Source organism: Lolium perenne, chromosome 4, assembly GCF_019359855.2.
Source record: "Lolium perenne isolate Kyuss_39 chromosome 4, Kyuss_2.0, whole genome shotgun sequence".
In the NCBI taxonomy this organism is placed as follows: Eukaryota; Viridiplantae; Streptophyta; class Magnoliopsida; order Poales; family Poaceae; genus Lolium; species Lolium perenne.
The window spans coordinates 45,920,948-45,947,821 of NC_067247.2; the positions used below are offsets into that span (position 1 = coordinate 45,920,948).

Sequence of the window (26,874 nt, forward strand, 5' to 3'; positions counted from 1 at the left end):
ATGCTGATGGTAATATTACTGTCTATAAAGCTCGACTTGTCGCAAAGGGTTTCCGACAAATTCAAGGAGTTGACTACGATGAGACTTTCTCACCAGTAGCGAAGCTAAAATCTGTGAGGATTTTGTTAGCAATAGCTGCATTTTTCGATTATGAGATTTGGCAGATGGATGTCAAAACGGCGTTCCTTAATGGAGACATTGAGGAAGAGTTGTATATGGTACAACCCAAAGGTTTTGTCGATCCTAAAAATGCTGACAAAGTATGCAAACTTCAGCGTTCAATCTATGGACTGAAGCAAGCATCAAGAAGTTGGAACCGACGCTTTGATAAGGTGATCAAAGACTTCGGGTTTATACAGTGTCATGGAGAGGCCTGTATTTACAAGAAAGTGAGTGGGAGCTCTGTAGCATTCCTGATATTATATGTAGATGACATATTATTGATCGGGAATGATATAGAACTATTAAGCAGTGTTAAAGGTTATTTGAATAATAGTTTTTTAATGAAAGACCTTGGTGAAGCATCATATATATTAGGCATCAAGATTTATAGAGATAGATCAAGACGCCTAATAGGGCTATCACAGAGTACATATCTGGACAAGATTCTAAAGAAGTTTAGAATGGACGAAAGTAAGAAAGGGTTCTTACCTATGTTACCGAGGCAAGGTATTGAGTAAGACTCAAGGACCGGCTACGGCGAGAAGAAAGAGAAAGGATGAGTAATATCCCCTATGCCTCGGCGATGGGATCTATCATGTATGCCATGCTATGTACTAGACCGGATATAGCACATGCCGTTAGTTTGACTAGCAGATATCAAAGTGATCCAGAATGGAACACTGGACAGCGGTCAAGAATATCGAAGTACTTGAAAAGAACTAAGGATATGTTTCTTTGTTATGGAGGTGACCAAGAGCTCGTTGTAAACGGTTACACCGATGCAAGTTGGAACAACCGATCCTGATGACTCTAAGTCACAATGCAGGTACGTGTTTATATTGAATGGTGCTGCGATGGCTGGGCAAGCTCGAAGCGGTGCACGGTGGCGAAGTCTTCAACGAGAATCGAGTACATAGCGGCTTCGGAGGCTTCATCGAAGCGGTATGGATGAAGAGGTTCATTGTAGAGCTCGGTGTGGTTCCTAGTGCATTGGACCCATTAATCATTTCTTGTGATAACATGGGTGCCATCGCCAATGCACAAGAGCCAAGGTCTCACAATAGGCTGAAGCATATCAAGCTTAGTTACCACTAGATTCGCGAGTACATCGAAGATGGAGAAGTAAAGATTTGCAAAGTACACAGCGATCTGAATGTAGCAGATCCGTTGACTAAAGCTCTCCCTAGGGCAAAGCATGACCAACACCGAGAATGCCATGGGTGTTAGGTATATTACAATGTAATCTAGATTATTGACTCTAGTGCAAGTGGGAGATCGAAGGAGATATGCCCTAGAGGCAATAATAAAGTGGTTATTATTTATATCTTTATGTTTATGATAAATGTTTATATATCATGCTAGAATTGTATTAACCGAAACATTAGTACATGTGTGATATGTAGACAAACAAGAAGTCCCTAGTATGCCTCTTAAACTAGCTTGTTGATTAATGGATGATTAGTTTCATAATCATGAACATTGGATGTTATTAATAACAAGGTTATGTCATTGTGTGAATGATGTAATGGACACACCCAATTAAGCGTAGCATAAGATCTCGTCATTAAGTTATTTGCTATAAGCTTTCGATACATAGTTACCTAGTCCTTATGACCATGAGATCATGTAAATCACTTATACCGGAAAGGTACTTTGATTACACCAAACACCACTGCGTAAATGGGTGGCTATAAAGGTGGGATTAAGTATCCGGAAAGTATGAGTTGAGGCATATGGATCAACAGTGGGATTTGTCCATCCCGATGACGGATAGATATACTCTGGGCCCTCTCGGTGGAATGTCGTCTAATGTCTTGCAAGCATATGAATGAGTTCATAAGAGACCACATACCACGGTACGAGTAAAGAGTACTTTTCAGGAGACGAGGTTGAACAAGGTATAGAGTGATACCGAAGATCAAACCTCGGACAAGTAAAATATCGCGAGACAAAGGGAATTGGTAATATATGTGAATGGTTCATTCGATCACTAAAGTCATCGTTGAATATGTGGGAGCCATTATGGATCTCCAGATCCCGCTATTGGTTATTGGTCGGAGTGAGTACTCAACCATGTCCGCATAGTTCTCGAACCGTAGGGTGACACACTTAAAGTTGGATGTTGAAATGGTAGTACTTGAATATGGAATGGAGTTCGAATATTTGTTCGGAGTCCCGGATGAGATCCCGGACATCACGAGGAGTTCCGGAATGGTCCGGAGAATAAGATTCATATATAGGATGTCATTTTATGTGAAATAAAATATCGCGGAAGGTTCTAGAAGGTTCTAGAAAAGTCCAGAAGAAACCACCAAGGAAGGTGGAGTCCACATGGGACTCCACCTCCATGGCCGGCCAGCCCTAGATGGGGAGGAGTCCCAAGTGGACTCCTCCATAGGGGGCCGGCCACCCCCCCCCACATGGGAGGTGGAAATCCCACCTTTTGGTGGGAGTCCTAGTTGGGCTAGGTTTCCCCTCTTATGGAAGGTTTTTGGTTCGGGTCTTATTCGAAGACTTGGACACCAACACTTGGGGATCCACCTATATAATGAGGGGCCAAGGGAGGGGGCCGGCCACCCCAAGACCACAAGCTGGCCGCCCCCCTTGAGTGGCCGGCCACCCCCTCCCAAACCCTAGCCGCCCCCCTCTCCTCCATAACTCCCGCGTAGCTTTAGCGAAGCTCCGCCGGACTTCTCCACCACCACCGACACCACGCCGTCGTGCTGTCGGATTCAAGAGGAGCTACTACTTCCGCTGCCCGCTGGAACGGGGAGGTGGACGTCGTCTTCATCAACAACCGAACGTGTGACCGAGTACGGAGGTGCTGCCCGTTCGTGGCGCCGGAACCGATCGTGATCAAGATCTTCTACGCGCTTTTGCAAGCGGCAAGTGATCGTCTACCGCAGCAACAAGAGCCTCCTCTTGTAGGCTTTGGAATCTCTTCAAGGGTGAGACTCGATACCCCCTCGTTGCTACCGTCTTCTAGATTGCATCTTGGCTTGGATTGCGTGTTCGCGGTAGGAAATTTTTTGTTTTCTATGCAACGTTATCCTACACGGCCCTCCTCCCGTCGGCTGTCCCCTGGCGGACCGGTCGGCGCGGGTGGGATGGGCGGCGCTGCGGTCTACCTCTTCTCGTCGGCTTCCCGCAACACTCCGGCAGGGGTTGGTGGTGGGCGGCGGCCAGACCCTCGGTCTGTGTCATGCCATCCACCCCCGCCTCTCGTTGGTGCGTGGAGGCGATCTCGGGCATCTTCCGCGACACGAGGGCGCCCGGGGCAGCAGCCTTGGGTTTGACGGAGGAGGTGGCCTCTTCTTCGCCGGAGAGGGTCGGCCTGCGGTTGGTGGTGGTGGATTTTTGATCTATCATCGCCATCCGACGGTGAGATGGAGGTGCATGGAAGCCGGCGATGGTGTCGCCGGCGGAGGGTTGGGTTGGCCAGCCCGGGATGGTCGCCGACGTGGGGGTCCGGCCTGAATTAAGGCGGCGGTCCTAGGGCCTCTCTTGCATGAAGAGGAGGACCTACCGGAGGCCTGGACTCGTGATCTGGCCGGAGGGTTGAGTTCCGGAAGGCTCCGCCGGCGAATGTAACAGTGCTTTGCCTGGAGTTTGCTGGATCGGAGGTATTCGGTCGTGCGCACCCATGCGTTTATTCCGACCGTTTGGTTCTGGAGGGAGCGGCGCGAAGCTCTTTTTCTGTGTTGACATCAAGTGACTATGGATCCATGATGAAAGTCGGAAGAAGAGAATTTCATGAAGGCCGGAGGGGAGGACTAGCTAAGGGAGGTTCAAGTCTCCGCGCTGTTGAGGAGATTGCTTGGTGTCCGGGCTTCACAGCAGCGGTATGAAAGTGGGGGCGACAACACATGTGAAGCGCAGAGTCCTACATTTCAGGGTGAAAACCCAAGGTCTGGCCTTAACTGGTTGTGGCTGGCAGTGACCTTGGTGGAGGCATTGTTTTGAGAGTGGGGACTATCTTCAGGGTGAAAACCTAAGATCTTTGATCGGGCGACGACGGTGTTGGAGCACTGTTCCCTTCTTGGAGGCGTCGTTTTTTGGAGAGTCTGCAATTCAGGTGTTGTCATGGTGGTGGATGTATTGTTGTTGTTAGGTCCGTGATACTGTAGCGGGACTTTTGTTTCTTAGTTTTCTTTTCCTTTTTTTGGCTGTGTGCATCCGTAGTGCCATTAGGGTGGTGCGTTGTTGCAGAGGCTGGGTGTAATTGGTATCTCTCGATATTAATATATTTCCTTTATCGAAAAAAAAGAAAAGCCATCAGAAGTGGAGGAAACCTCAATGCCAAGAAAATAGCGAAGAGGACCAAGATCAGTCATAAGAAACTGATCACGAAGACGAGCCTTCACGAAGGCAATATACTCAGGATCATCACCAGTAATGATCATATCATCAACATAGAGAAGAAGAAGAAGAGTACGTCCACGAGGAGAAGTGTGAACGAAAAGTGCTGGATCATGAAGACTAGGAGAGAAACCAGCAGCAGTCACGACAGAGGCGAAGCGCTCAAACCAGGCACGAGGGGCCTGTTTGAGACCATAGAGAGAACGTCGAAGACGACAAACCATCCCATCGGGAACAGATGGAAAGGGCCAATCTACTTATACACTTCAACACCCCCTCTCACGTGTGACGGGAAGATGAGAAGACAAGTCAACACGTGTAGAGAGGCAAAGAGGCAGCGGCGGTGGCCGGGCGCAGGACGGCAGGGTGCCGGGGCGGGCTGCGGCTGCGAGGAGAGGGGGGGAAGAGATAATTTTTAGAATAAATTGTGAAAGCCAGGATTTGAACTCGAGACCTGGGGCTCTGATACCATGTTAGAGCAATATGCTTGTTGTATTACCAGGGGGCCAAAGGCCACAATATATAGTACATGTACAGGTGCACATATGCAGAAAGCCCCGTAACATATGGGGAACACTACAAGGAAAAGGCCTATTGCCGGCGCACCAAAAAGGCCTATTGCCGGCGCACTTAGAGCCCGCCGGTGGGAACAGGCCGGTGATAATCGCTTATTGCCGGCGCACCTGTTGGTTCGCCGGCAGAAACTCGATTTATCCCCGGCGCACCTGCCTTGTTCGCCGGCGGTAAGTTATACCAGAAAACAAAAAAAATTAAATCTAGATCTAGATCTCGTGAGCTGCGGTTGTGGTGCCGTTTTTGCGTCATTCTAGTAGGCCGAGGTTGTTGTTCTTGTTGCTGCGCCAGTGTAGGAGGTGGAGGAGTGGGAGGCCGGAGGTGGAGGAGGCCGGAGGAGGTGGTGGTGGTGGCCATGCGGAGGAGGCCGGAGGAGGTTGAGGCCGGTGGAGGAGGCCGGAGGAGGTGGACGACGCCGGAGAGGAGGTTGAGGCTGTTGGAGGTGGCCGGAGGAGGCCATGCGGAGGAGGCCGGAGGAGGAGGCCATGCGGAGGAGGCCGGAGGAGGCCATGCGGAGGAGGCCGGAGGAGGTCGACGGCCGTTGAATTCGAATAGGAAATTTCGAGTAGATCGATTTTGATATAAAAAAGTTTTTCATCGGAGGTCGTATGCAACCAGAAATCCCGTTTTACCGAAAGATGACCCCATTTTGCATAATACATCGAAATTCAAATTTTCAAATTTTTACTAAAACTAGATCACATATTACATGGGCATTTCAAAGGATTTTATTTTTTGAATTTTCTATCATTTTCTATTATTTTTCCGAAAACTGAAAAGGCGATTCCCGGGGGGGGGTGGAGAGAAAAATCAGCGCACCACCATAGAGGTGCGCCGGGGGTAAGGTGCCCAGATTTTTACTGTTCAGCCAGATCTCTTCGAATTTTATCCCCGGCGCACTAATTTTTTTTGTGCGCCGGCAGTATAGGTCCATCGCCGGCGCGGCGCTTATTTGGTGCGCCGGCAACATGTTCCACCGGCGCATGCCTATGGTGGTGCGCCGGCACCACTTGCGTGCAGCTATAGCCCTTTTCCTAGTAGTGGAAAGTACAATAGACAGATATATACATCTAACAATTTCAAGATTTGACACATAACTCATGTAATCATGTTTTGATATGTTATAGTGTGATGTCTGAGTCAGCTACTAAAATGGTCTCGTAGTTCGGAAAGCTCAAGACATGAAAATTTCTTAAAGGGGGTAACATATGAATTAATACATGACTAGGGGTAAATGGATAAATTGTGTTAAAGCCAAAGAGACAAATCATTGAGACCTTGGGAAAATAAAGACAAATGAAGAGTTAAAGATTGAATGTAGTAAAAGGATAAAATGGTTTTCCTTTAAGCTATCTATCATTTTAATGTCTTAAATTTTGTTTGCAGCAAATGAATTGTGTTGCATTGAACTTACTTCAACTTGTGAGAGACGCTTACGGAAGCGACTAAAGAGTAAAAAAATATAGGTTTCGATATAGATCCAGGCCTGGACTATAGTCCTTGGCTTTGGATCTGAAGCCTTTGACAAATTCGGTAAAAAATATTCAGAATATTTTGGATTTAAAACTGTTTTAGTCCATGTAGCCCATAGTTCAGCCTTGAGCTTCCAATGTTTCAAGGTCCGCCCGTGGCATTTACGGTGGCAATATTCATCAGATCTAATCATTAAGATTTATGGCAAAGGAATATGATCTTCGTTGGTAATAGCTGTGAATGTTGACTGAGAAATAACTCGTATTTCTAAGTCGATTTGCAAAACGTAGTTCCCAAATTGTATATGTAAAATCTAACGGGCAAACACATTTACATAAAGGTATTGAGAGGTGGTTCCCACCGGTCAGATGGATATAAAATGGGTATCCATGCATGGAGCGGAATCCGTGCACTACAAGTCCAACTCATGAGTTCTCGATCTGGTACCCATCCCGTAAAATTCAGACAGAAAATGCAATTCATAACCCTATTTAGCGGGCAGGCTATCCGTACATACTGAATCCATGGATACTATCGGCATCGGTGGAGCACTGGAGCGCATGAGGACGGCCGTAGGTCACCGCGACAGCCACCGTTATGCGCGCCATGCCGATCGAAGCTTGTGGCGAGCGTTGAATTGAGCTGACCAGGAACATTTATGGACATCTTCTCTACCTTCGGCATGCCAAGGAGTAGATCGAGCGCCAGACGATCGACAGCACAGGACTCCGTGGCGCTCTTGAGTATACTACCAACGGCCGCCGGGCAGCAGGTCGCGAGTTCATCGCTAGTTATGGACGGGGCTGGGAGGACACTGGCCGCCGGTGTTGTTCCCGTAGGTGCAGTTGGACGGCTGCGCCGACGTGTCGATGCCCGTCCGCTCCGCCCCAGCGGCGCCTGGGCTCGGCAGTGGCCGCGCCGCCGCTGCCGTCCCGCCAATGCTGCCGGAGGCAATGATGAAAACGATCAGTACGAGAACCGCCGCCACGGTAGGTTTTGTCATGGTAGCCAACGGAGATTGGTTTCTCTCTGCTAGCGTGCGTGTGTGATCGTGTATATATACAGGGCACGAGAAGCTCCACGCGTGCTTGTAGAGTGGAGAGGCGGATGAACGCCGCGATGCAAATGCAATGCATCGACTTAGAGCATCTCTAACAGAGCCCGTAAATCCCGCCGGAATCGAATTTTTCCGGCGGATTTACGGGTTCGGACTGAAATGCGCGCAGATCAGAGCTCGTAAACATTGGCCGGCCGAATCGAAAGTTCGGGGGCCCGAGAAACTCCCCGCACGACCCCTATTAAAAGGGATCGCGGAGGGGAGTTCGGTTCGCAAACCCTACTCCCCTCTGCCGTCTCCTCTCCCTCCGCCGCCGCCAGACCCCCGCTCCGACGAGCAATCCACGCCGGAACAGCCACCAATCACCCACCTGCCGCCGCGCGATGGCCTCCCGTGGAGGTGCTGGCAGCCGAGCCACGGGATTGGGCGGCGGCAATTCGCCGCCGCGTCCGCCCGTCTTCCACAGCGAGGCGGAGCGGCGGAAGTGGAACCACAACGAGGGCGCACGCAAGCGTAGCGCTCGCCGGTGGACCAACTGGGGGCTCACGCCCCTAGGGAAGCTCGCCCCCTACGGCAACCAGGCGGAGAGCTCCTCTTCCGGGCAGTCCAGCCGCGCTCCGCGGCTGCCCGTGGCGGCGAGCGTCGAGGAGGACGACCTCGTCCCCGCGCGCTCTCCAACCTTCTCGGCCGGGGACTACGTCCATGACAGCGACGAGGAGGAGGCGGTGATGGCGCAGACGTTCGCCATCAGCGAGGCGGAGGCGAGGGCCCGCTTCCACCGTGAAGAAGCCGACGCAGTCCGCCAGGTACGGGAGTACGAGGCGGCCCGCCGGGAGGCCCGCGTCCGTCGAGCTTGACAAGGACGACGCGCCGACGAACTCCGCCAGCACCGGCACCGCCGCGCGCGCCATAGCTAGTAGGCCGCATTTTGCTCATTTTAGCTAGGTTAGGTTGCCGGTGTAATAGTATAATGTCAATTCCCCGCAGTATGTATGTATCGATGCGCAATCCGAGCATCTATTTCATGTATGAACTATGATCATCGCCTAAACTTACCCGCGCCAATTCGAATTCCAGTTTTCAGTTTCAGTTTACGGGTTCTATTCTGCGATACCGCGAAATTCAACAGAACTTGCGTTTTCGGTGACTGAACTCACGCTTTTCGATTTGCGTTTTTTTCGGGCTCTACTAAATATGCTCTTAGCCGGCCGGCCAGAACTTGCCTAATATCTTCGATCAGGGAAGAAAAACGAGGAAATGGATGGTGCATTTTTCTTCGGACGTGTCACGATCTCAGAGAATGCGTGTACTCTCTCTCGCTCTCTCACGTTGTGCACGCACGCGAAGGGCTGACTAGTTTCTCCTAGGACTGGACTTTGGAAGCTAGGCGTACTTTCGTAGCTTGGGATTGAGATTTTCCAGGGAGCGCACTACCTTGCTTGCATAAACAGCATACGCCTGAGAAGTCGACGCAGCGGCGCTGCATGTGTTGTGACTTGTGAGGCGAGATCGACGGATTGATCATGCGACGCGCCTAACACGAACCCCAGTTCATCGGTCCATTAATTAATCAATCTGCTGATCAGTCTGCCCTGCTCCACGCGCGTGCGTGCGTGCGTCGGCCGTCGGCGCCGTAACGTGCGCGCAGGGGAGCAGAGCAAAGCGGACCAATATGTACACGCGCGCCGTAACACCGGGAGCAGTACATTTTCAACAATTTTAGCGCGTGTTAGAAATGAAATCATGCCCATCGTGACCTATTTTTTTAGACGCATTTCAATGGTCATCTTTTTTGTGTGCTTGAGGACAACTTTGAGGGAATCTCAAACTCGTCTATGGTGGGTGGAGAATGGCGAGACTGGATCTATGTGATCTACCGAGCTCGTTCAGCCCCTACACGCCATATATACATGGTGATCTAGGTTTACTACTGTCGAGCTCATCCGCGTATATAGAGAAAACCCTAGCTGAGATAATCTAGATCCGACTTCAGTCGGTTACAGTCGTACCTTGCAGGATCCTCATTCTGATCTCATAGTTGCTAGCACACCAAGATCAGTGGCGGAGCCAGAACTCCAACCTTGTGTAGTCAATTTAAATCAGTGTAGTCAAATATATGTATTTATGTAAATTTTAGAAAATTTATACATAATTTTTCTTTCTATAGTTGAAAAACTGTGTAGTCAAGTGACTACACAGATAGTGTGTGGCTCCGCCACTGACCAAGATGACTGTCGAGCCGGCACCTGCACAGTGTCAGAGCCCTTGGGCCTACCTAGAGACCGTTATCTCAAATAGTAGTCTCTGAGGCGAAACGTTACGAGACCAAGGCGATTGGTTCTTGGCTCGTGCCTCCTGTCGGAGCCGCCGCTGATCGCCTCGTCTCTGTGGTCTTTGGGCCATGGAGGCGCGGTGGATCTCGGCCCTCGTCGGTGTGAGGGCTCCGCTCCCTATTTTGATGGCTTCGTTCTTCGTTTTTAGGGTCAAGATTTGTAGGAGCGGCGCTCAGGTGGTGATGGCGGCGTCTCGTGCAATAAGGTCTCCCCAACTTCAACCCCATCTCGGCGGCAACGTCGAGAGGCTTGTGGGAGTGGTGTGGTCTTCGAGGATTTTGTCTGGATGTAGGGATCTTCGGATCGTCAAGGAGCTTCATCGGTAGTTCTTCTTTCTTCTTCGTCTCTGGGACGGATGTGGACTTTTTGACCCGTTCGGCAACTTCCCGTCTGCAACCAACAACGTCAGGCCGATTCAGGGAGGAGCGGCAGCGGCGGCGCGCCGTCGACACGGTCTGGAGGTTGAAGATGAAGGGCTTCTCAAGAATTTTATTGTAATTTTCGTTTTTCTTAGGGTGCTTTGTACTGTTCGTTGTTTCTTTTAATGCAAAGTCCTATTCAAAAAGAAAAGAAAAAAGACCGTGATCTCGACAATTTGTTAGTTGAGCTTTAGATATACCCTTTTTAAAACACACTAGACCGTCTTGTTTGATCTCATCTGACCCACTTTTCACCGTCCATGATCAATTGGGTGATTTGTAGTACCTCTGTTGGCCCATTATACGCTGCCAACACAAGTATATCCCCCTTTTGATAAATCTGAGAGTTCTTTTATCCAGACTTAAGTGGCGAAAACTCACTCGAACCGACTAAAGAACCAAGAGCCATGCCCATTTTTTGTGATGCCCTTTTCTCCCGAGCGATTCAATTTGACCTAGTCATTCGGTTTATCAATTGGTTCCTGGTTTTTCTTTTTTTGGTTTTTTTACTTTTTATTTATTTATTCCCTATATTTCATTTATGAATTAGTTTTTGTTTCATCAACATTTTTATTATTTGAAAACTCAGTCCTTTCAAATTATTGTTATCATTTTAAACAAAACATGAATTTGTTTGCAACATGAGCATTTTTTGAACATGTAAATTTTTTTCCGACTGCATGAATATTTTCTTTCAAAACCATGAATATTTTTCAAAACTATGACAAATTTTAATGTGTGAAATTATATTTTATAATGTATGAATAATATTTAAACCTTTTTTCCAAACAAGATGAATGACTTTTAAAGTATAAATAAACTTTTTTGTTCTGTAATGTAATTTGTTAAAAGAGAACGATAGTGCAGAAAGCGATGATTCGAGGAACAAATGGACCCACTCGATGCAGAAGAACCTACATTTTTAAAATAATACATTTTTATTAATTTTCCAAAATAATACGTATTTTAGGAAATTTACAAAAATATGATCCTGTTGGTTGGGCCAAAATCGATAGGTCCGTATCGGCCTAGCCCAAACCGACTATAAAATTTGGGCCAAAAAATATAAATTATGATGAATCTATAGATATTGATTCAGTGTTGTAGTTGTTCATGTTTTTTCTATATAACTTAGAAAACATTGAATTTTGAGTAATCTTAAACGCTTTATGTTTTAGGACGGATGGGTTTTACGCACTTCGAGGAAACAAATTAACCATTAATTATGTCAACAAAATATTAGATATATACCTTAAAAATTATACCAATGGTTTCATATTCAAAAGAAGTTTTCAATGGAATAATTTTTATGGTGTATATTTAATTGACCAAATTAGTAGTCACAGTTATTTCCCAAAATGTGTAATACCCTGATAAATCGGTATGGAGGGAGTATATTGATAAGGATTCCTACTCCAAAGTCAAAAGAGTGATTGTCCTAAAAAATGGTTATGTTCTTTTTTAATTAGAACAAACCTAAACTAATTAGGTAGATAAGTGGAAATTTTGTGCCTTAGACTCCCTTATTTTCCAAGGGGTTGTATTGAGTATTTCTAAAACTTTGAAACACGAAGAACTTGGTATTGTTGGTACATTTCTCCGCTCAACTACAGAAGTTTACCAAATAAAATGTAGAAAAATTGTTTCTAAAAGAACCCAACTATTTATGGAAGGAAACCCTCCACTACTTTCAATAATAAAAATGTAATTTTAACATTTATTTGGTAAAATTCAAAAGGATCTAATTTAAATTAGGGAAATTACAAGAAATGAGAATAAAAAAATAAATTTAATGATAGGAGAAAAATAATAGAAAGAAGAAAAATCAAAACTATTAAACAACAACCAAGAAGTTTTAGTAAACTAAAAACTAACTTAAGAACACTCATGAAAAACCATGATTTCCTATTTCTCGTAAGTTTTTACTACATTGTTATCTTATATTGTGATTTTAGAAATCTGTATTTTCCAATTATATTTATTCAATTTTCCATAAGAAATTCCTAATTGTGAGGAATCATGTTAATCCTAAAACATGATCTATTTCATTTTTTCATTTGTTAAACTTTCTAAGAATATCATCTATATTTTAATTTAAATCGTAGGAATTAGGAATATCACGTAGAGCTTGTTGGACACTCATCATTTCATTTCTCATTTCATTTGGAAAAAAATGAAATGAAATGAAATTGATGATATCATTTTATTTGGAAAAACCACATAAATGATAGGGTACCAAGGGGAATTAAGGCTAGGCATTGAATGAAATCCATGAAATTCTCAGTTGAATTCCATTATCAATTCCATGGAAGTCAAACAAGTTAATTCTCAGAATCACAAATAATATTTAATTTCATCCCCAAATTATGGGAGCCAAACGACTTCTTAGCTAATTTAATCTAAAAAGTATTCAATAATTTTATGCATATATTCATTATGAATTAGGGGTCAATGTTACACATTGAAGGCCATATTTAGTTTTCGCGGTGAAAATAAACGAGCAAGAAATTCTCAATTCTTTCGGGATTCTGCTTCCTGGGACCTAGAAGTCAGGCATAGAAACTGAACAAAAAGAAAGGTACTCCTACTTATGATAGAGATTTCTCATTTCTTACATGTGGCACAACTACCTAGTTACTCCCTCCATATAAAAGAAGAGTGGCGTTGGAACTTCATATGGCTTGAGATAGAGAAGCTCCTCGTAATCAGCGGAATTCATTTGGGTCGATCGAGGGTTCAAATCTAGTCAGTGTTGAAACTTGACTCATGTTTGTTTGGTTTCAGATTTGAAAGACTAAAACTTGAGTCGTCTACGATGGGCCCAAACAAAGCATTTTTTTTCTTAGTTAAAATTTGCTTCAATAATTAGATGTACACAATTCTTGCAACATGTAATTACAACTTTAAGTCTACAGGAGATATGGATTGAGATGAGGACGATGATGAGTATATTTGACCCAAAAGCAAGGACTAAGAAAACTGTAGACGACAAACAGATAGATGTGCAAAAGAAAATATGTACACAAAAGAGGTGCAAATTCAGTCAACTATCATACACTCTGATTCTTGGATGCATTGCACAACAAACACTCCACGCAAAAAGATCCCGCCGAACTTGGAAACCCACCATCGCGTTCAGCCACAGGATTCACAGATGCTTTCCATAGCCCATAGCGGAATCAACCAGTCTCATCATTATTTACAACCTACATCATGCACAACCCCTCAGTTAGCTCAAACCCAGTACTATATCACAAAATCACTAGGATCGAAGATGGAGATTACTGAGTGTTAATCACTGAATCGAACAGATGATAACTTTTATGAGAAGTTCAAATGAACTTCCATCAGACTAAAGATCACTTTAGAGCAAAGATGATTGCAGAATTATTACCTCTGTACTCTGTAGTAATGTCACATGACCAACCACTGAAACTTCTGAAACTTTGTGAGCTAACGATCGAACACATCATTTCCGAGGGTCCTTCGCAGCTCTCTGAGGCTGTGAGCGATGTCGTGGATCACCGCCTCGCCTTCCCTTCCGTTCCTCAGCGAGTTCACGCTGTGCTCCAGGAAGCTCCGGTCTGCCTCCAGCGCCTGCAGCCTCCCGCTGAGCTCGGAGATCTCATCCTCCAGTACCGCCATGTTCTCGCTCTCGCCGCCGACCACAGCGCCGTTGTCTCCACCGCGAACCTTGGTCACCTCCATGTACTGAAGCTGCTGCCATTTTGTGAAGTTGTCAGCGTTCCTCACGCGCCTCCCGACCTCGGAGGTTTCCGCTCTGTCCTCCTCCTCCTCGCCACCGTCGTTTACGTCTTCTTGTTCGTCGCCGGCAAGGTCTGGCGTCATGATCCGGCTGCTGTCGTTCGAGAACCGGTGGAGCTTGTCCGTCAGCATTCTCAGCTGCTTCGAGATGTAAGCGTTCTCCTCGTCCCCGAAGCCGCCGGAGGATTCTTCTCCTGCTGATAATCCGGACACGCTGCGACCTCCCCTCGGGCGCGGAAAGAGCCGCATCTGGTCGCGGATGTCGCATGCGATCGCCTGGTCGCTGAGCTCCGCCCTGCACCTCTTGACCTCGGCCTCGAGCTCCCGCACCTCGCCGGCCAGCCTCTCGGCGTCCTCGCGGTCGTACGCGCTCTGCTCCTCCATGACCCTCCGGTACTGGGCGGCCTCCGTCCGCATCGCCGCCTTCTCCTCCTGCAGCCTCGTGATCATGGCCATCGCTTGGCTCGTCGCCACCGCAGACGCGCTACGCTCCTCCTCCAGCTCCTTCCACAGCACCGCCATGGACCTGCGGTCCAGCTCCACCTGCCGCCTCAGCGCATCAACCGTGCTGCTGCATTCTCCTCCTTCTTCTGCTTCACCTTCAGTGTTGAGCATGCTGCCGTCAGAGACACCTGAGTAGTTCCTCTGCAGAGAGAGCACTCTGGTGATGTTGCGCAGTACGGCCTGCTCATGCTGCTGTTCCTGTGAGTTCGGTGTATCGGCGGCGAAGACGTCCGAGGGATCAGGTGTCCGGTAAGAGGTGGAGACCTGTGAGAGCAGCAGCTTCAGGTCATGATGAACTATGAAGGAATCCTGCCGTGTTGTGGTTCTGTCAGAAAATTCAGGCTTCGGTTCATCTGTTGCAGCTTTCGTTTCAGATGATTTGTCACTGTCAGTGGTAGTTCGTGGTGACTCCTCAGTGGAATCAAGGGCATTGTGCCAAACATCATCTTCTGGTTTATCTGCAGGAAGAGAAGATAGCATTGTCTTCACATGTGCAAATAGAAGAGTGACAGGGGAAAACTTATGAATGTTTGTGATGGATAATGCATACCTCTGGTGTCAGAATTTCTAGTGATTTGTTCAGCATCTGTTCTGGGAAGATCATTTGACTGAATGTTTGCTTTGATGTTGGGACACTCCTTTGGAATCTCAGGATGAATTTTGTCCGTGACATGATCCTGAACTTGTGTCAGTTCAGAGTAATTGGGTAATTCCTCCTCAGCATTGCCATCTGCAATCTTTATTTCTGTATGACCAAAAGTGAACTCTTCCTTCAAATTATTGATGGCGCCGGCATCCTTCAGCGATCTTCTGGATTCACCGACACGCTGTAGGAGCTCCGATTCAGAATCAGAGGTCTTGAGCACACTATACCCAGCATGATCGACCTCATCGACGCACCGATCTCTCGAGACATCTCTAAAAACCCCTCCAATGCCAACATCACCATCATCTCTCTGAAGAACTGCAAAAGGAAAGGACCTGACTTCCACTGTCACGGAGCAACACGAACACAAAGCACCATTCTCCATGCCTTTTCCTCCAGATCCACTTCCCAAACTCAAACCCGCGCCGCCGATCCCGGCACCGCCAAGCTTCCCCGTCAACGACCGGTACGTCTCAAGGTTCGACCTGCCGTCGGCGGCAAAGGAAAGCAGGCAACCTTCACACATGCCGTGGACATCGGCGAGGTTCTGGTGGACATGACAGAACGCCCAGGACGACGCCTCCGCCTTGTGGGAGCTGCACATCAGATCACGGTAGCGCGCGTCGCCGAAGACGTGATCGAGCCGCGCGCACATCGGGCATGGCGGCGGGAGCTTGCAGAGGCGCGCGAAGGACGTAGCCAGGTAGGAGAGCAGCCCCTCCAGCAGCATCAGCAGCATCAGGACCCATTCGAAGACCGCTGAGGATAGTAGAGCAGAGAACTGCTGGTATCGACAGGCTGTGCTGCTGGCAGTTCTTATTCTTGGAGCCATTGATCTTGACTTGGGAATGGATGAATGAGTACTTTAGTAGGCTGTCAATGGATTTACAGGTTGCTTCTTTCCTGGGAAGAAGGGTTGTAGATGAAGATGCTACTACACAAAGATGGCCAATCAGAATTAAGTCTGGAGTTCTGGTGAAGCAGGGGAGCTGCAGTACTGCTAAAAGCTTGCTAATCAAACTGATGATGAACATCAAAGCAAACTTCGAAGTTTCACAGCAGAGAAACCGATCGGAAATGCGAAGCAGATCAAATCAAACCAAAACTGAAAACTATCCAATCACATGGACGATTAACATACCTTCATCCCATTTGTCCAAGCGGTCGTCGATCGATCTTCCTTGTGTTTGACCAGGAGAATGGAATCAGGAGAAGGGGAAGAAACAAAGCTCAGATCTCCTCCGTTTCCTGGGCCCTGGAGCACTACTCGCCAACTACCAAGAACCAATAAACAAAAGATTAAAGACAGAGATTTTACGTGTACCAATAACAATAAATCCAGTCAAATGGAGCATCAACTCTGAGATGTGTACCTCCGAAACTTGTCAGAACAGGTTGGAACTGTACAGAAAGATTAGACGAAAGAAGAAGAGGCGACAGGTAAATGGACATGATCTTTTCTTTTCGAAATAAACATAACAGGGTGTCTTTCTGAATTCTCAATTAAAATAAGGCATCGTGTCCCATATAAACCTCTTCCTCCGCATTTTCTTTTATTTTCTGAAAACTGGGTCGGGGAATGGGAAAAGGTCAGTTTATCTGCTAACAATTGATACCTGACGTTAGTAGTGCTTCATTCTTTTTCAGATTGAAAAGTAAACGTGAATACATTACCATTTTGAAAATGGACGTTGAAAAAGTTATTGCTAAGGGGTTTCCATGTCATGGAGTTATTTCCAGATGTAACAGGCCCAGCCGTTCTCATGGTGGGACAGGTTTTGCAGCATTTCCCGCAAATTTGCAAAATTCAAAGCTTAACAGGAAAAGTGTCGATTCAACCAGACAACCCGCCACTAGCACCTGATGCATGAGCTCCTCTCAGTTCACCATTTACTTACCCAATCCGTTTCAGAGCTATGTGTTAGTAGTTGTTGCTGCCATTATCCAATCCAGCAGTGGTAATAACAACAATATCATGAGCAGAACACATAACAAGATGGTGAATAGAACAGAACTTGAGACAATCTGCAAACTACCCAGGCAAACATCCACCATAGAAATACAATAGTTCAGCTCACGAATTAGTTCGTCGAGGGCTTTAAACGACCGGGTGACTGACTCCTTACATAATTTAACTTAATCGCGAAATGCCACAAAAGCGGAGAAGCCTTGAGTTAGGGTTTGTACAGCGAGATTTGTGGCCCTTCAAGCTTGGCTGCTCCATGGTCTTTCGGAGGGCCTTCAGCTCACAGGTTTGACGGCTCTGGCTTTGGCACCTACACCACTCTTCGGCGAGCACTGAGCTTTGTTGGCATCTTTAGGAGTTCCAATGCTGTGACGATGTGACCGCTGAGATGCTGCGCTGGCAGTTGCTGACTCTGGGGTTGGCGGTGTGTCACTGTAGCTCTTTCTCCTTGTGAACTTTGGTGATTTGGCGCGGGTTGGAGCCACCTTCATAGAACAAAGCCACAAACCTGTCATATTTCTTGCCGGTAGTCGGTACAACTAACAATATGGAAACTTGGCTAAATTTTACACTTGGACATTACCCTAAAACCATGCTATGATGCATCAACAGTTACTCAAGAAAAATAATTGGAAATCCTTTTCAGATGTAACTTTGTCGAGCAAATTACAGCTATGATAAGCCTCCATATTAGGGGCAACTAGTGTTGTTCAGTGAAGAAAACAGCACATTTATTAATAAGGAATTGGCACATTACAGTGATGTATACAGCATTCTCCTAGGAAATATCTCTTGCATTAAATACAAGAAATGATTTACAAAACACATATAAGCAACTGTAAGTGCTCTTTTTATACAGAAATACAAGAAATCAGGATTACCTTCTTAAGCTCAGCCTTTGGAGGCGGGCCTTCTTGGTAGAAGTTTGGCATGGGTTTGGCTTTGATGACCAAGGACTTCCTTAGTTGTTTTAAAGCTGCTTCTTGCTCATCCTACACGAAAATTGAACATGAGAAATGTTAGTAATGGTAGTTAAATCACTCTACAGAAAGACATTATCAACAAAAAGTTAAAAGATATGCATTGGTCAAAGAAGATTGCCAGTAGCAGGAGGTTGTGGACCAAGGGCTAGAATTTGGAAGGGTCTAACCTAGGCTCGGATACCATGTTATTCAATAATCTTGATATACATATATAGTGCTATTGCCCAACTGTAAATATACAAATAAGCCCCAATATAGGGAGATATAGTCATAATCTAACAAAACTATATTTTTCAATTGCACTGGTTATAGTTCTATAACAATTCCAATTATATTTCTGATATACGCAGCATGCATCACGCAATAATGCTCGAAAATCCATTTTTCTTAAGGCCTAAAAGACTCAAATGACCCATGATACGAAACGACGTATGTTCTTACCTTTTTCCTTGTTTCAGCCTGGTTCTTCTCCTCTTCCAAAGCTTTCTGCTTCTCTTCTAATTTCGTGTAGAACTGACGAATTAGTAATATTGTAAGTACCAGGTTTTCTTTAGGTATGAATAGCAGTTAATTGTTTTGTGAAATAAATGATCGTTTTGTCTTGTCATAACATAGTCAAATTGCATACACACCTCCTTCCTCTTGTCAGCACGGTCGTCACATACAAATGTAGGGGCAAAGGCAACAGTTGTCTTAGTTTTGCCAGCTCTTGTCGAAGTTGTTGTTCTTTGTGCAGCTCAGGAAAAACAGCATGTTGACAATGTTTCCAGTTCAGAGAACAATGTCAATTGAGAAGATACAGATTTTGGTTTGATAGAACAAACTGGAAGATCTTCCAAAAACACAAGAACAAAAATTGCCAGAACAGTGTATATTTTCTAGTCATATTTCAGACTTGAGCCTTGAAATGGAAAATTGGAAGAACATCTCCAAAAACTAAAATTATAGGCACATAATGATAGAACAGTGTAGAACTGTAGACTATAAATTAGAAAAGGATACGAAGAAGTCACAGAACAGGAATCGTCTTCTTGAGGGTGAAAAGTATGACCAGGCTGCGAAGTCTTCTTAGGTGCCATCAGATTTGTCTGCAGTAATGGACAGAATAATTCTGTCAACAGAACCAGCTCTCCATAGGAAGCTTACAATATGACATTTTCAGCGAAATAGACACAACAGTTGGGAACAAAGAAAAGACACATGTCATCAACTAACATGCATCAAATATGCATGCTCATGTTCACAACCAAATTCAGGATGTTCCTTGACAAAAGAGAAGAAAAATAAACTTCAGCACACAAAGGAGGTCTTGAATCAGAAGACATTACGTTACGATATTACAATGTTGATTGTTCCAAGCATTATCAACTGAAATGATCTATTAAGCCAAAGGAGCTCTTCAACATACTCCAGCTAGTTATAAAACAGCTTCCATATGATCTACGCCCTATGTTCCTAAATATAAGACATTTTGGGAGTTCAATTCCAAAACGTCTTACATTTAGGAACAGAGGTAGTAGTTAGTAAACATTACCATAGCAATGCAAGTATTTATAGAAATTTCATGGGCATTAGGGCCAAAAATAAAATAAAATTGTAATCTACAATAAACTCCAGAACTAGAGGCACGTCGTCACATTGGCAGCAGCCAGCAATCATAATACAATACTAAAGATCACAGAGATATCGCAAGCATACCTTCTTTATCATGCTTGCTGGAGAGGTGCTACTTCCTTGCCCAGATTTTTCTCCATCACTGGATGGATGAGCCACAACACCATTTCCTCCTGCAGAAGCCCTTCTTTGAGTTGAGAGAGTGAATGGTTGAGGAACAGTACGCTTGGACCTCTCTGATCCAGACATACTAGGCTTTGCTGGTGACTTAGGCAGAGCCAAATTTTCTTGATCGATCAACTTCAGCGAATCTTGGTTTACAAGCTTGTCTTCCTCGGTCTCTCCGTCATTGACTGGTTCCACAGAGGTTGCTTGTCCCTCTGGAGAACTATCATGCTCACTGCCACTAACAACTTCCTCGCAATCACGAGTGTTACCATCTGGCGGGCATATAACAATACCGTCTGATTCTTCGTCCGTGGAGATTTCCACAGCCTCTTTCACCATTGGACTGCAGAAAATAAAGAATATAAATACAAGTACAGCTCTGAAGCTAGCTGGAGCTTTCTAGGAATTCTAATGAGAGGAATAGATTAGAGTACAGTGTATATTAAACATTGAAGGCTTCAACTACCTTGTACAAATAAAAGATACAATCTCATAAACTATCCACCGCAAATATCATGCAAGCAACTTCAGTACATAAAGAAATACTCTAAGCACTCTCCAATGATGAACTAGAAGTCAGGTGCATTTAGTGCATTAAGGCAAATGGTAGTAGGCTTGTAACTTGAGCATTATGATAGCCAGTCCACCATAAATAATTATAATGCCCACATATATACATGGCCACTAACTCTAAATTATAAACTTAATAGCAGTTTAGCAATATTTTCTATTTGGACACAACTTATGTGCAAACCTATAATTTCCTATTTCTCAGAGCTCTTCAAATTGGATATCTGAATCAAATCGTTCTAGATGAAATAAAAGCATTTCAGCTTATGCCTTAGTGTCGAGTAAAAAAGGAAATAATTTGTGACAACATATTCATTTATGTGGGCATGCATCTGTTGAGACACAAGATACGCATCCAATTTTCCTCGACAATGCACAGAAATTCTAGCGGATGTAATTATTGACAAAGATCACCAGATCTCAACCGGCGGGCTATCTGAACAGGATCCCAGAAAGTCAACTTTCCCAATCCTAAGAACGAGGCCGGCCACTACGACAATATCTCAAAATCTTCACATGGGGCAGCTTATGATTTCGAAAACAGATGCATTTAAAAATTCCTGCAATATGTGGCAGCTAAAAAATGGCCAGTTCTCCGCAAAAAAAGAATGGCCAGTAGAAGTCCAGAGGCAGCTCCATCAGAAATTTCTCGAGTGACAGCTAAGAAATGGCCAGTTCTCCGCAAAAAAAAAATGGCCAGTAGAAGTCCGGAGGCACCTCCATCGGAAATTTCTCGAGCATCCTCGAATGGTTCAAGCATGCTAAAACAAGATGGGACATCGATGCCGTCCAAGCTCTATGTCTCTCGAAGAATGGGGAAAAGGCAAATTCTCAAATCTTTAGGGATCCTTGGGGAGCATTCCTTGTGTCAACCAAGCTCCGAGACAATCTTACTGCTAGGATTCGTACAAGCAAACATCAGCTGAATAAGAGACATTTTGCGGGCTAAGCTAAGCTACCTCCCCCTTTCCAATACTGAAACCCTAGCTCGCCAATCTAGACCAAGGAAAAAAAAAGAGATCCCCTTAAATCGCGAAAACCCACATAAATCATGCGCAGCTCCCGCGGATCTAAAGCGGCGAGCCAAAAGAAGGACTCTGGCTGACCAACATTGCTCAGGAACCAACCACGCCCGTGTAAGTAATCCCAAACAGGAAAAATACAGACAAACAAAATGCAGCTGGTAACTAATAACTAGCAAAAATACTAGTACCAATGTCTCCATTACATGTTCTCGGGCGCTTTGCTGGTGAGATCCCACCGCCGCCTGGCCGCGGCCGAGGCGTCGCCGCCCCCCTCGCCGCTGGCCGCCATGGACGGTGCGGAGCGGGGGGAGCTCGCCTGGCTGCCGCCTCCTTGCCTCGCGGCGTCGGCCTCACCTGTCCCCCCGCCGCCGCGCCGCCGTCGGTAGGTAGGTCGCCTCCCCACCTCCCCACGGCTCGGCTCCACCCACCTCCCTAGCTGAGCTCACCGTGCTGCCGAGAGAGAGAGAGTGTGTGTGTGCAGATCAAGTGTGCCTTTCGCCGTGTGGCTCCCCAGGTGCACGAGGGGGTGGTGGGTTGCGCCTCCGCGAAGCTGTTCCGGGTGCTGCGGGTGGGGCCCGCGTGTAAGTGGAGGAGGTGGCTTCTCGGTGCCATGGCTTGAGATGGACCCGTGATGGCACAAGAATTGTACATGTTCACGCGTATTGCAAGTGTGGAAATACATGTGGTATTTGAATACTTCACGGCACGGTCGAAATACATGTTATTTTACGTTATTTTTTCACAAACATCGACAATAGGGGGTGAAGTTATTTCGACGACGAACTAGGAGTGTGAAAATGAGAAGATGCCGGAGGGGGGAGGCTGGTAGTGTGGATATGTATAACGCCTTTAGGGTTGACTAGCGGCCATATGGATAAAGTCGATGTTCCTTGGCTTACATTCATGCCTACTATGCCACATTGTCATCAATAAAAATCTAGTCGGCAACGGTGTGGTTGCACAAGTGTGTAAGCGGAGAAAGTCGAAGGTGAAGAGACAATGATGGAGAATAGAGGGATAAGCACATAAGAATATGCTATGGAGGGTAAGGAGCGTGCATAGGTTCATCAAACAGGGTGCACACGACACCATGTCCAAACCATGTTTCTTTGATACATTACAATTTACATGTATGTATAGCCGGTGACACCCTAATTTAAAAATGTAAGTTATGTATAATTTATAGAAAGGTGGCCGGTCATTTTTGCCCTCGCCTCTGATGGAGGGGGCGAGGGTCGCAAACATAAAGTGTTTAAACACAAAAATATATGAATAGTCCTGCCTTTTAGAAATCCTTTCCCAAAAAACTTCTTCTGACTTTTAGCATGCATCAACTTGTAGTCTAATCAACACTTTTCATACTCAATATTTTCAAGGGTAGACTCAATAAAACCAACTTTATATATCATAATTGCAAGCTAAACAGAAGGGCGATGGAGGCCCACAAACTAAGTATTGCCTCCATTTCAAATAAACTGACGCAGTCTTAGATAAATTTATTATAGATACACATGTATCTAAACATATTTTAGCATGTAGGTTCGTTCATTTTTTGAAGAAAAAACATGTGTCAATTAATTTGAAAGCGGACGTAGTATTTGCCGAACATTGGAGATTGCATGACAAAAATATGCAAACGAAACGGGAACAACTGGAGTTTCCAACTCAAATATTCATGCCTTGACACAGAAGATCTCGAAGACGAGAGCTGAGGAACGCGGCCGACCGGACCACGGTGAGAGAGGCACCGACCCGTTGCTGAACATTGGATGCTTCTACCTGACAATTAAGCAGCGTAGCCGGTCAACCGTAAGCATCATGCATAACCCCATGATCCGGCCCAGCGCAAGTGATTAATCATTTTAAACGTACTCATGTCGTCCCGCCGGCCCTCCACTACTCTACGAGTCTACGTACGTGTTCGGTAGAGTACTCAGCCGACAAAGCTTCCCTAAGAACATGAACTAACCACATTAAAACAAAGAGCGTGAAACTAACCACAATAAAAAAGGAAAGAAGTGAACACGGCAAGATGGTAGTATGCAGCAATAGCTGGGTGTTGTACTTTGTTAGTCGTCTCCAGCAGGTCGATCCATTTCCAACACGAATTGTGTCTTTTTCTGGTTTATTCGGGTCGCCCTAAGGATAGAAATGTGGGTGCTTCTACCCTTTGTCCATTTGGATCAGGGGACAAACCCAGCGGGCTAAGCATTTCTTTTTCACGGTCATGGACGTCGCAAAGATTTATATAGGCCTTCCGCCGCTAACCGCCCCACCGGCTTCCCGCGCGACCGATGGTTCCCACCCTGGTCGTGGCTATAAGAGGGACGGTGCTGCCGAGGTGGACGGGCGCACCCTACCAAACACCAATGGTAGGCCACAACAATGTCTGGGCCCGCCTGAGCAAGATGGCGCGCACCCACTTCCCGCGATATCTTGACATGGTGAAGCTCGTCGTGTGGGAGGCATTCGAGGCGAAGGAGACCACCGCGTACGCCGAGCAAGTAGAACGCGAGGAGGTGAGGAGGTGGAGGTCGCAATATATGCCGAAGTGGCAAGGAAGGAGGCGGACCAGGCTGAGGCGGCAACAACGATGGAGATGCTGGCTCAGGCGACGACGCTGAGAACGCAGACCGGCGCGGACCTTGCGGACGCCCAAACAACGTTTGCGGGTGGGGGGGGACACCAAACCCGACGAGGTCGTCCGCCATCTCATGGTTGTCAAGGGGCAGGCTCTGTCAACAATAGGCTCAATGGCAGTGGCCCACTGCACGGCGCGCAAGGTGGTGGTGGAGGCGGGGCTGAGATACGTGGACAAAAATAACCGAAAGATAGAGGAGACGGCGGCGGTGATAGTGGAGGAGGAGGAGACGAGGGATAGGGCTCGCTAGATACTACATCGATATGGAGGTGGCGTTGCTGGCGCGAAGAGCCCAAGCCAACTAACATCCTAGTCTCTGAGACTCTAGCTAGGCGCTGCCCTATGAACATGAACTAACCACGTCCATTTTTAACACGAACTGGCCACATTGAAAAAACAAAGCATGAACTAGTCACACTAGAAAAGAAGAAAAAATGCATGAACTAAACAATCAATAAGATGCTATGCAGCGAATAACTCGTCAGTGTTAACCCTTGGAACCATTGGAGCATGAAGTCTGAAGACTAAAGGCTGAAGGTACAGGGAATTAATCATGGGATCACAAGGAGAAGAGTGCGGGTTAATCCTTGGTGATGGGTTACCCGTTTCGGTTAGCACAAAAGGGGACGCTTTAAGCGAAACGTAAGCTAAATGGTTCCATCATGGTATCCTACCACGCAATCCAATTGCAACTTTTGCTTCCTTAATTAAGGCAATCAGGTCTCAGCCACGGAGCTTACTGACAAATTAAGCCTCAGCTGTCAGAAGATGATGGCCTTAGTTTTGTTCCTAATAATGGAAAAAAGATTGGCCAGAGTTTCTACGAATTAAACACTAGTTTTTTTAGGTACGAATTAAACACTAGTTAAGCCTTAGTCAAGAATGGCAATAGTTTAGCAACGAAACACTAGTGGATGTAGTCTAGCGGGCCTGTGGTCGTGCTGGAGAGCCTTGGGCTGGGCTTTGAGAAGAGGGCTGCGTGGGAACTGTGAGAGGAGACCGGACCTTGGGAAAACCCAAGCAAATGGCCAAACGTTTGAGGCCCAGACATAGGCTCCACGCCACAGTGCGGTGCACTCCCAACTGGCTTCCTAGTTCCTAGAAGCACAAGGCTGATGCCTGTTGAACCCAGAACTAGAGATGAAAAAAAACGGTTTGACCGGTTTAGCCGGTTTCAGCTAGTTTATTTTTTGAAACTAGATTGAAAGTTTTGATTTCGTTTGCGAAGGAAAATGAACTACCTCACCATTAGCCGGTTTGCTTGGGTTTGCACGGTTTCAGTTTTGCCCAGCCATACCTAGAACTAATAACCCTCCTATGTTAGTTTCAGAAATCAGAACTCGTTGATTCTACTTGTGGAGAGTGGAAATCTCAAGCGTTAGAGGAACATTTTCTTCCCATGGATATTGAGATAATCAAGTCAACCCCGTTCAGCACTATTAACCAAAATGATACATGGGTGTGGCATTTTGAGAGAGCGGATATCTTCTATTCGTGTTCTGCTTATCGATCGGTTGATGGTTGCAACGAAGAAAGTTAGAAAAGATTGGCTCAAAAGTCGACCTGCTAGTTCATCTTCAGCTACCAGGCAGAAATCTTAGACTACTCTTTGGAAGACCAAAGTTCCCAACTACATATGATTATTTTTATGGAAGTTTGCACACCAATCTCTTCCAACAAGCGAAGTATGTCATCGCCGCAATATGGTGACAAATCCGACTTGTACCATCTGTGGAGCTGCTAATGATAATCGGTGCCATTCCTTGCTGGATTGTACAATGATAAGGTGCGTTTGAGCACGACTAGGTGAAGAACTTACGAAACATCAAGTGTTGCAATGCAAAGGACTTGATCTTTTTTCCTTATCAAAAAACCGAAGCATAGGGAATTATCAAGGTAATTGTTACTCTCTGGGCAATTTGGGCCAGCGAGACGTTAACCTATTCATGAAGATATACATTCGAGAGTCCATTATCAATCTTTCGGTTCGTCAAGAACTAATTAGCCGAAGTGGATTTAGATCAAGTGGTGAGAGCTCCTCTGATTGTACCTTCTCCACCTATGGTCCAAGGCATTTTAGAAGCTATATATTGCTTGCAAAGAAGCCCTTGCCTTGGCAGAAGATCAACATGTTCTGTGGATCGTATCGAAGACCGGAAGGATAGCGAAGATTTGAAGGATACCACAGATTCAAAGCACGAAGATTTTTCTTTTTTCTAGGGTAATAAATTTTCTTGGCATAAGGTTTTTCTTTTTTCTAGGGTAATAAATTGAAGTTCAAAAATTAAAGCGAATAGACTTATTTTTTAAAAAAAAATATTAGATTCACGGTCCTATCGAAAATAGGATTGATTATGGATTCGAGTCATCGCATATAGTTTCATAAAATTTGTACGATTTTCCCTATCTAAATCAAGCAAGTATCCATGAAGAAGATCTTGTTTAGCATGTTCTGTTCAATACTGGCAGGAGAAGAACCCGACTCGGTATTCTTAAAAAACGAGGGGGGGCAGAACCAAGTCAGGTACCTCTCGGGCCAGAACTTCTTGTTTCAGAGAGGGAATCCATCAAGTTTGATCAACCATTAACAAGCAATCCTAATTTGGGAGGTTTTGG

The 26,874-nt window shown here is 45.8% G+C and overlaps 2 protein-coding genes across 4 annotated transcripts; both read right to left on the reverse strand.

Annotated features, from left to right (window-relative positions):
* Positions 1 to 13,241: 13,241 nt before the first annotated feature.
* LOC127292363 (probable myosin-binding protein 5) lies at positions 13,242 to 16,924 on the reverse strand. 3 transcript variants are annotated; one of them, XM_051321741.2, is made up of 5 exons: positions 16,665 to 16,924; positions 16,433 to 16,565; positions 15,196 to 16,194; positions 13,771 to 15,103; positions 13,242 to 13,582 (listed from the first exon to the last, which is right to left on the reverse strand). In XM_051321741.2, the coding sequence occupies exons 3-4, from the start codon at positions 16,121 to 16,123 to the stop codon at positions 13,830 to 13,832; spliced, it is 2,202 nt and encodes a 733-aa protein (XP_051177701.1). In that variant the 5' UTR covers positions 16,124 to 16,194; positions 16,433 to 16,565; positions 16,665 to 16,924; the 3' UTR covers positions 13,242 to 13,582; positions 13,771 to 13,829. The 3 variants fall into 3 exon arrangements, with proteins under 3 accessions (XP_051177701.1, XP_051177703.1, XP_051177702.1); XM_051321743.2 differs by having other exon boundaries at positions 15,196 to 16,222; XM_051321742.2 differs by having other exon boundaries at positions 15,196 to 16,225.
* Positions 16,925 to 17,295: 371 nt separating this feature from the next.
* LOC127292365 (protein WVD2-like 2) lies at positions 17,296 to 22,106 on the reverse strand. Its single transcript, XM_051321744.2, has 7 exons — positions 21,821 to 22,106; positions 19,939 to 20,365; positions 19,243 to 19,328; positions 18,873 to 18,966; positions 18,682 to 18,753; positions 18,139 to 18,249; positions 17,296 to 17,742 (listed from the first exon to the last, which is right to left on the reverse strand). Exons 1-7 carry the CDS (start codon positions 21,904 to 21,906, stop codon positions 17,533 to 17,535), a joined length of 1,086 nt encoding a protein of 361 aa, XP_051177704.1. The 5' UTR covers positions 21,907 to 22,106; the 3' UTR covers positions 17,296 to 17,532.
* Positions 22,107 to 26,874: the final 4,768 nt, after the last annotated feature.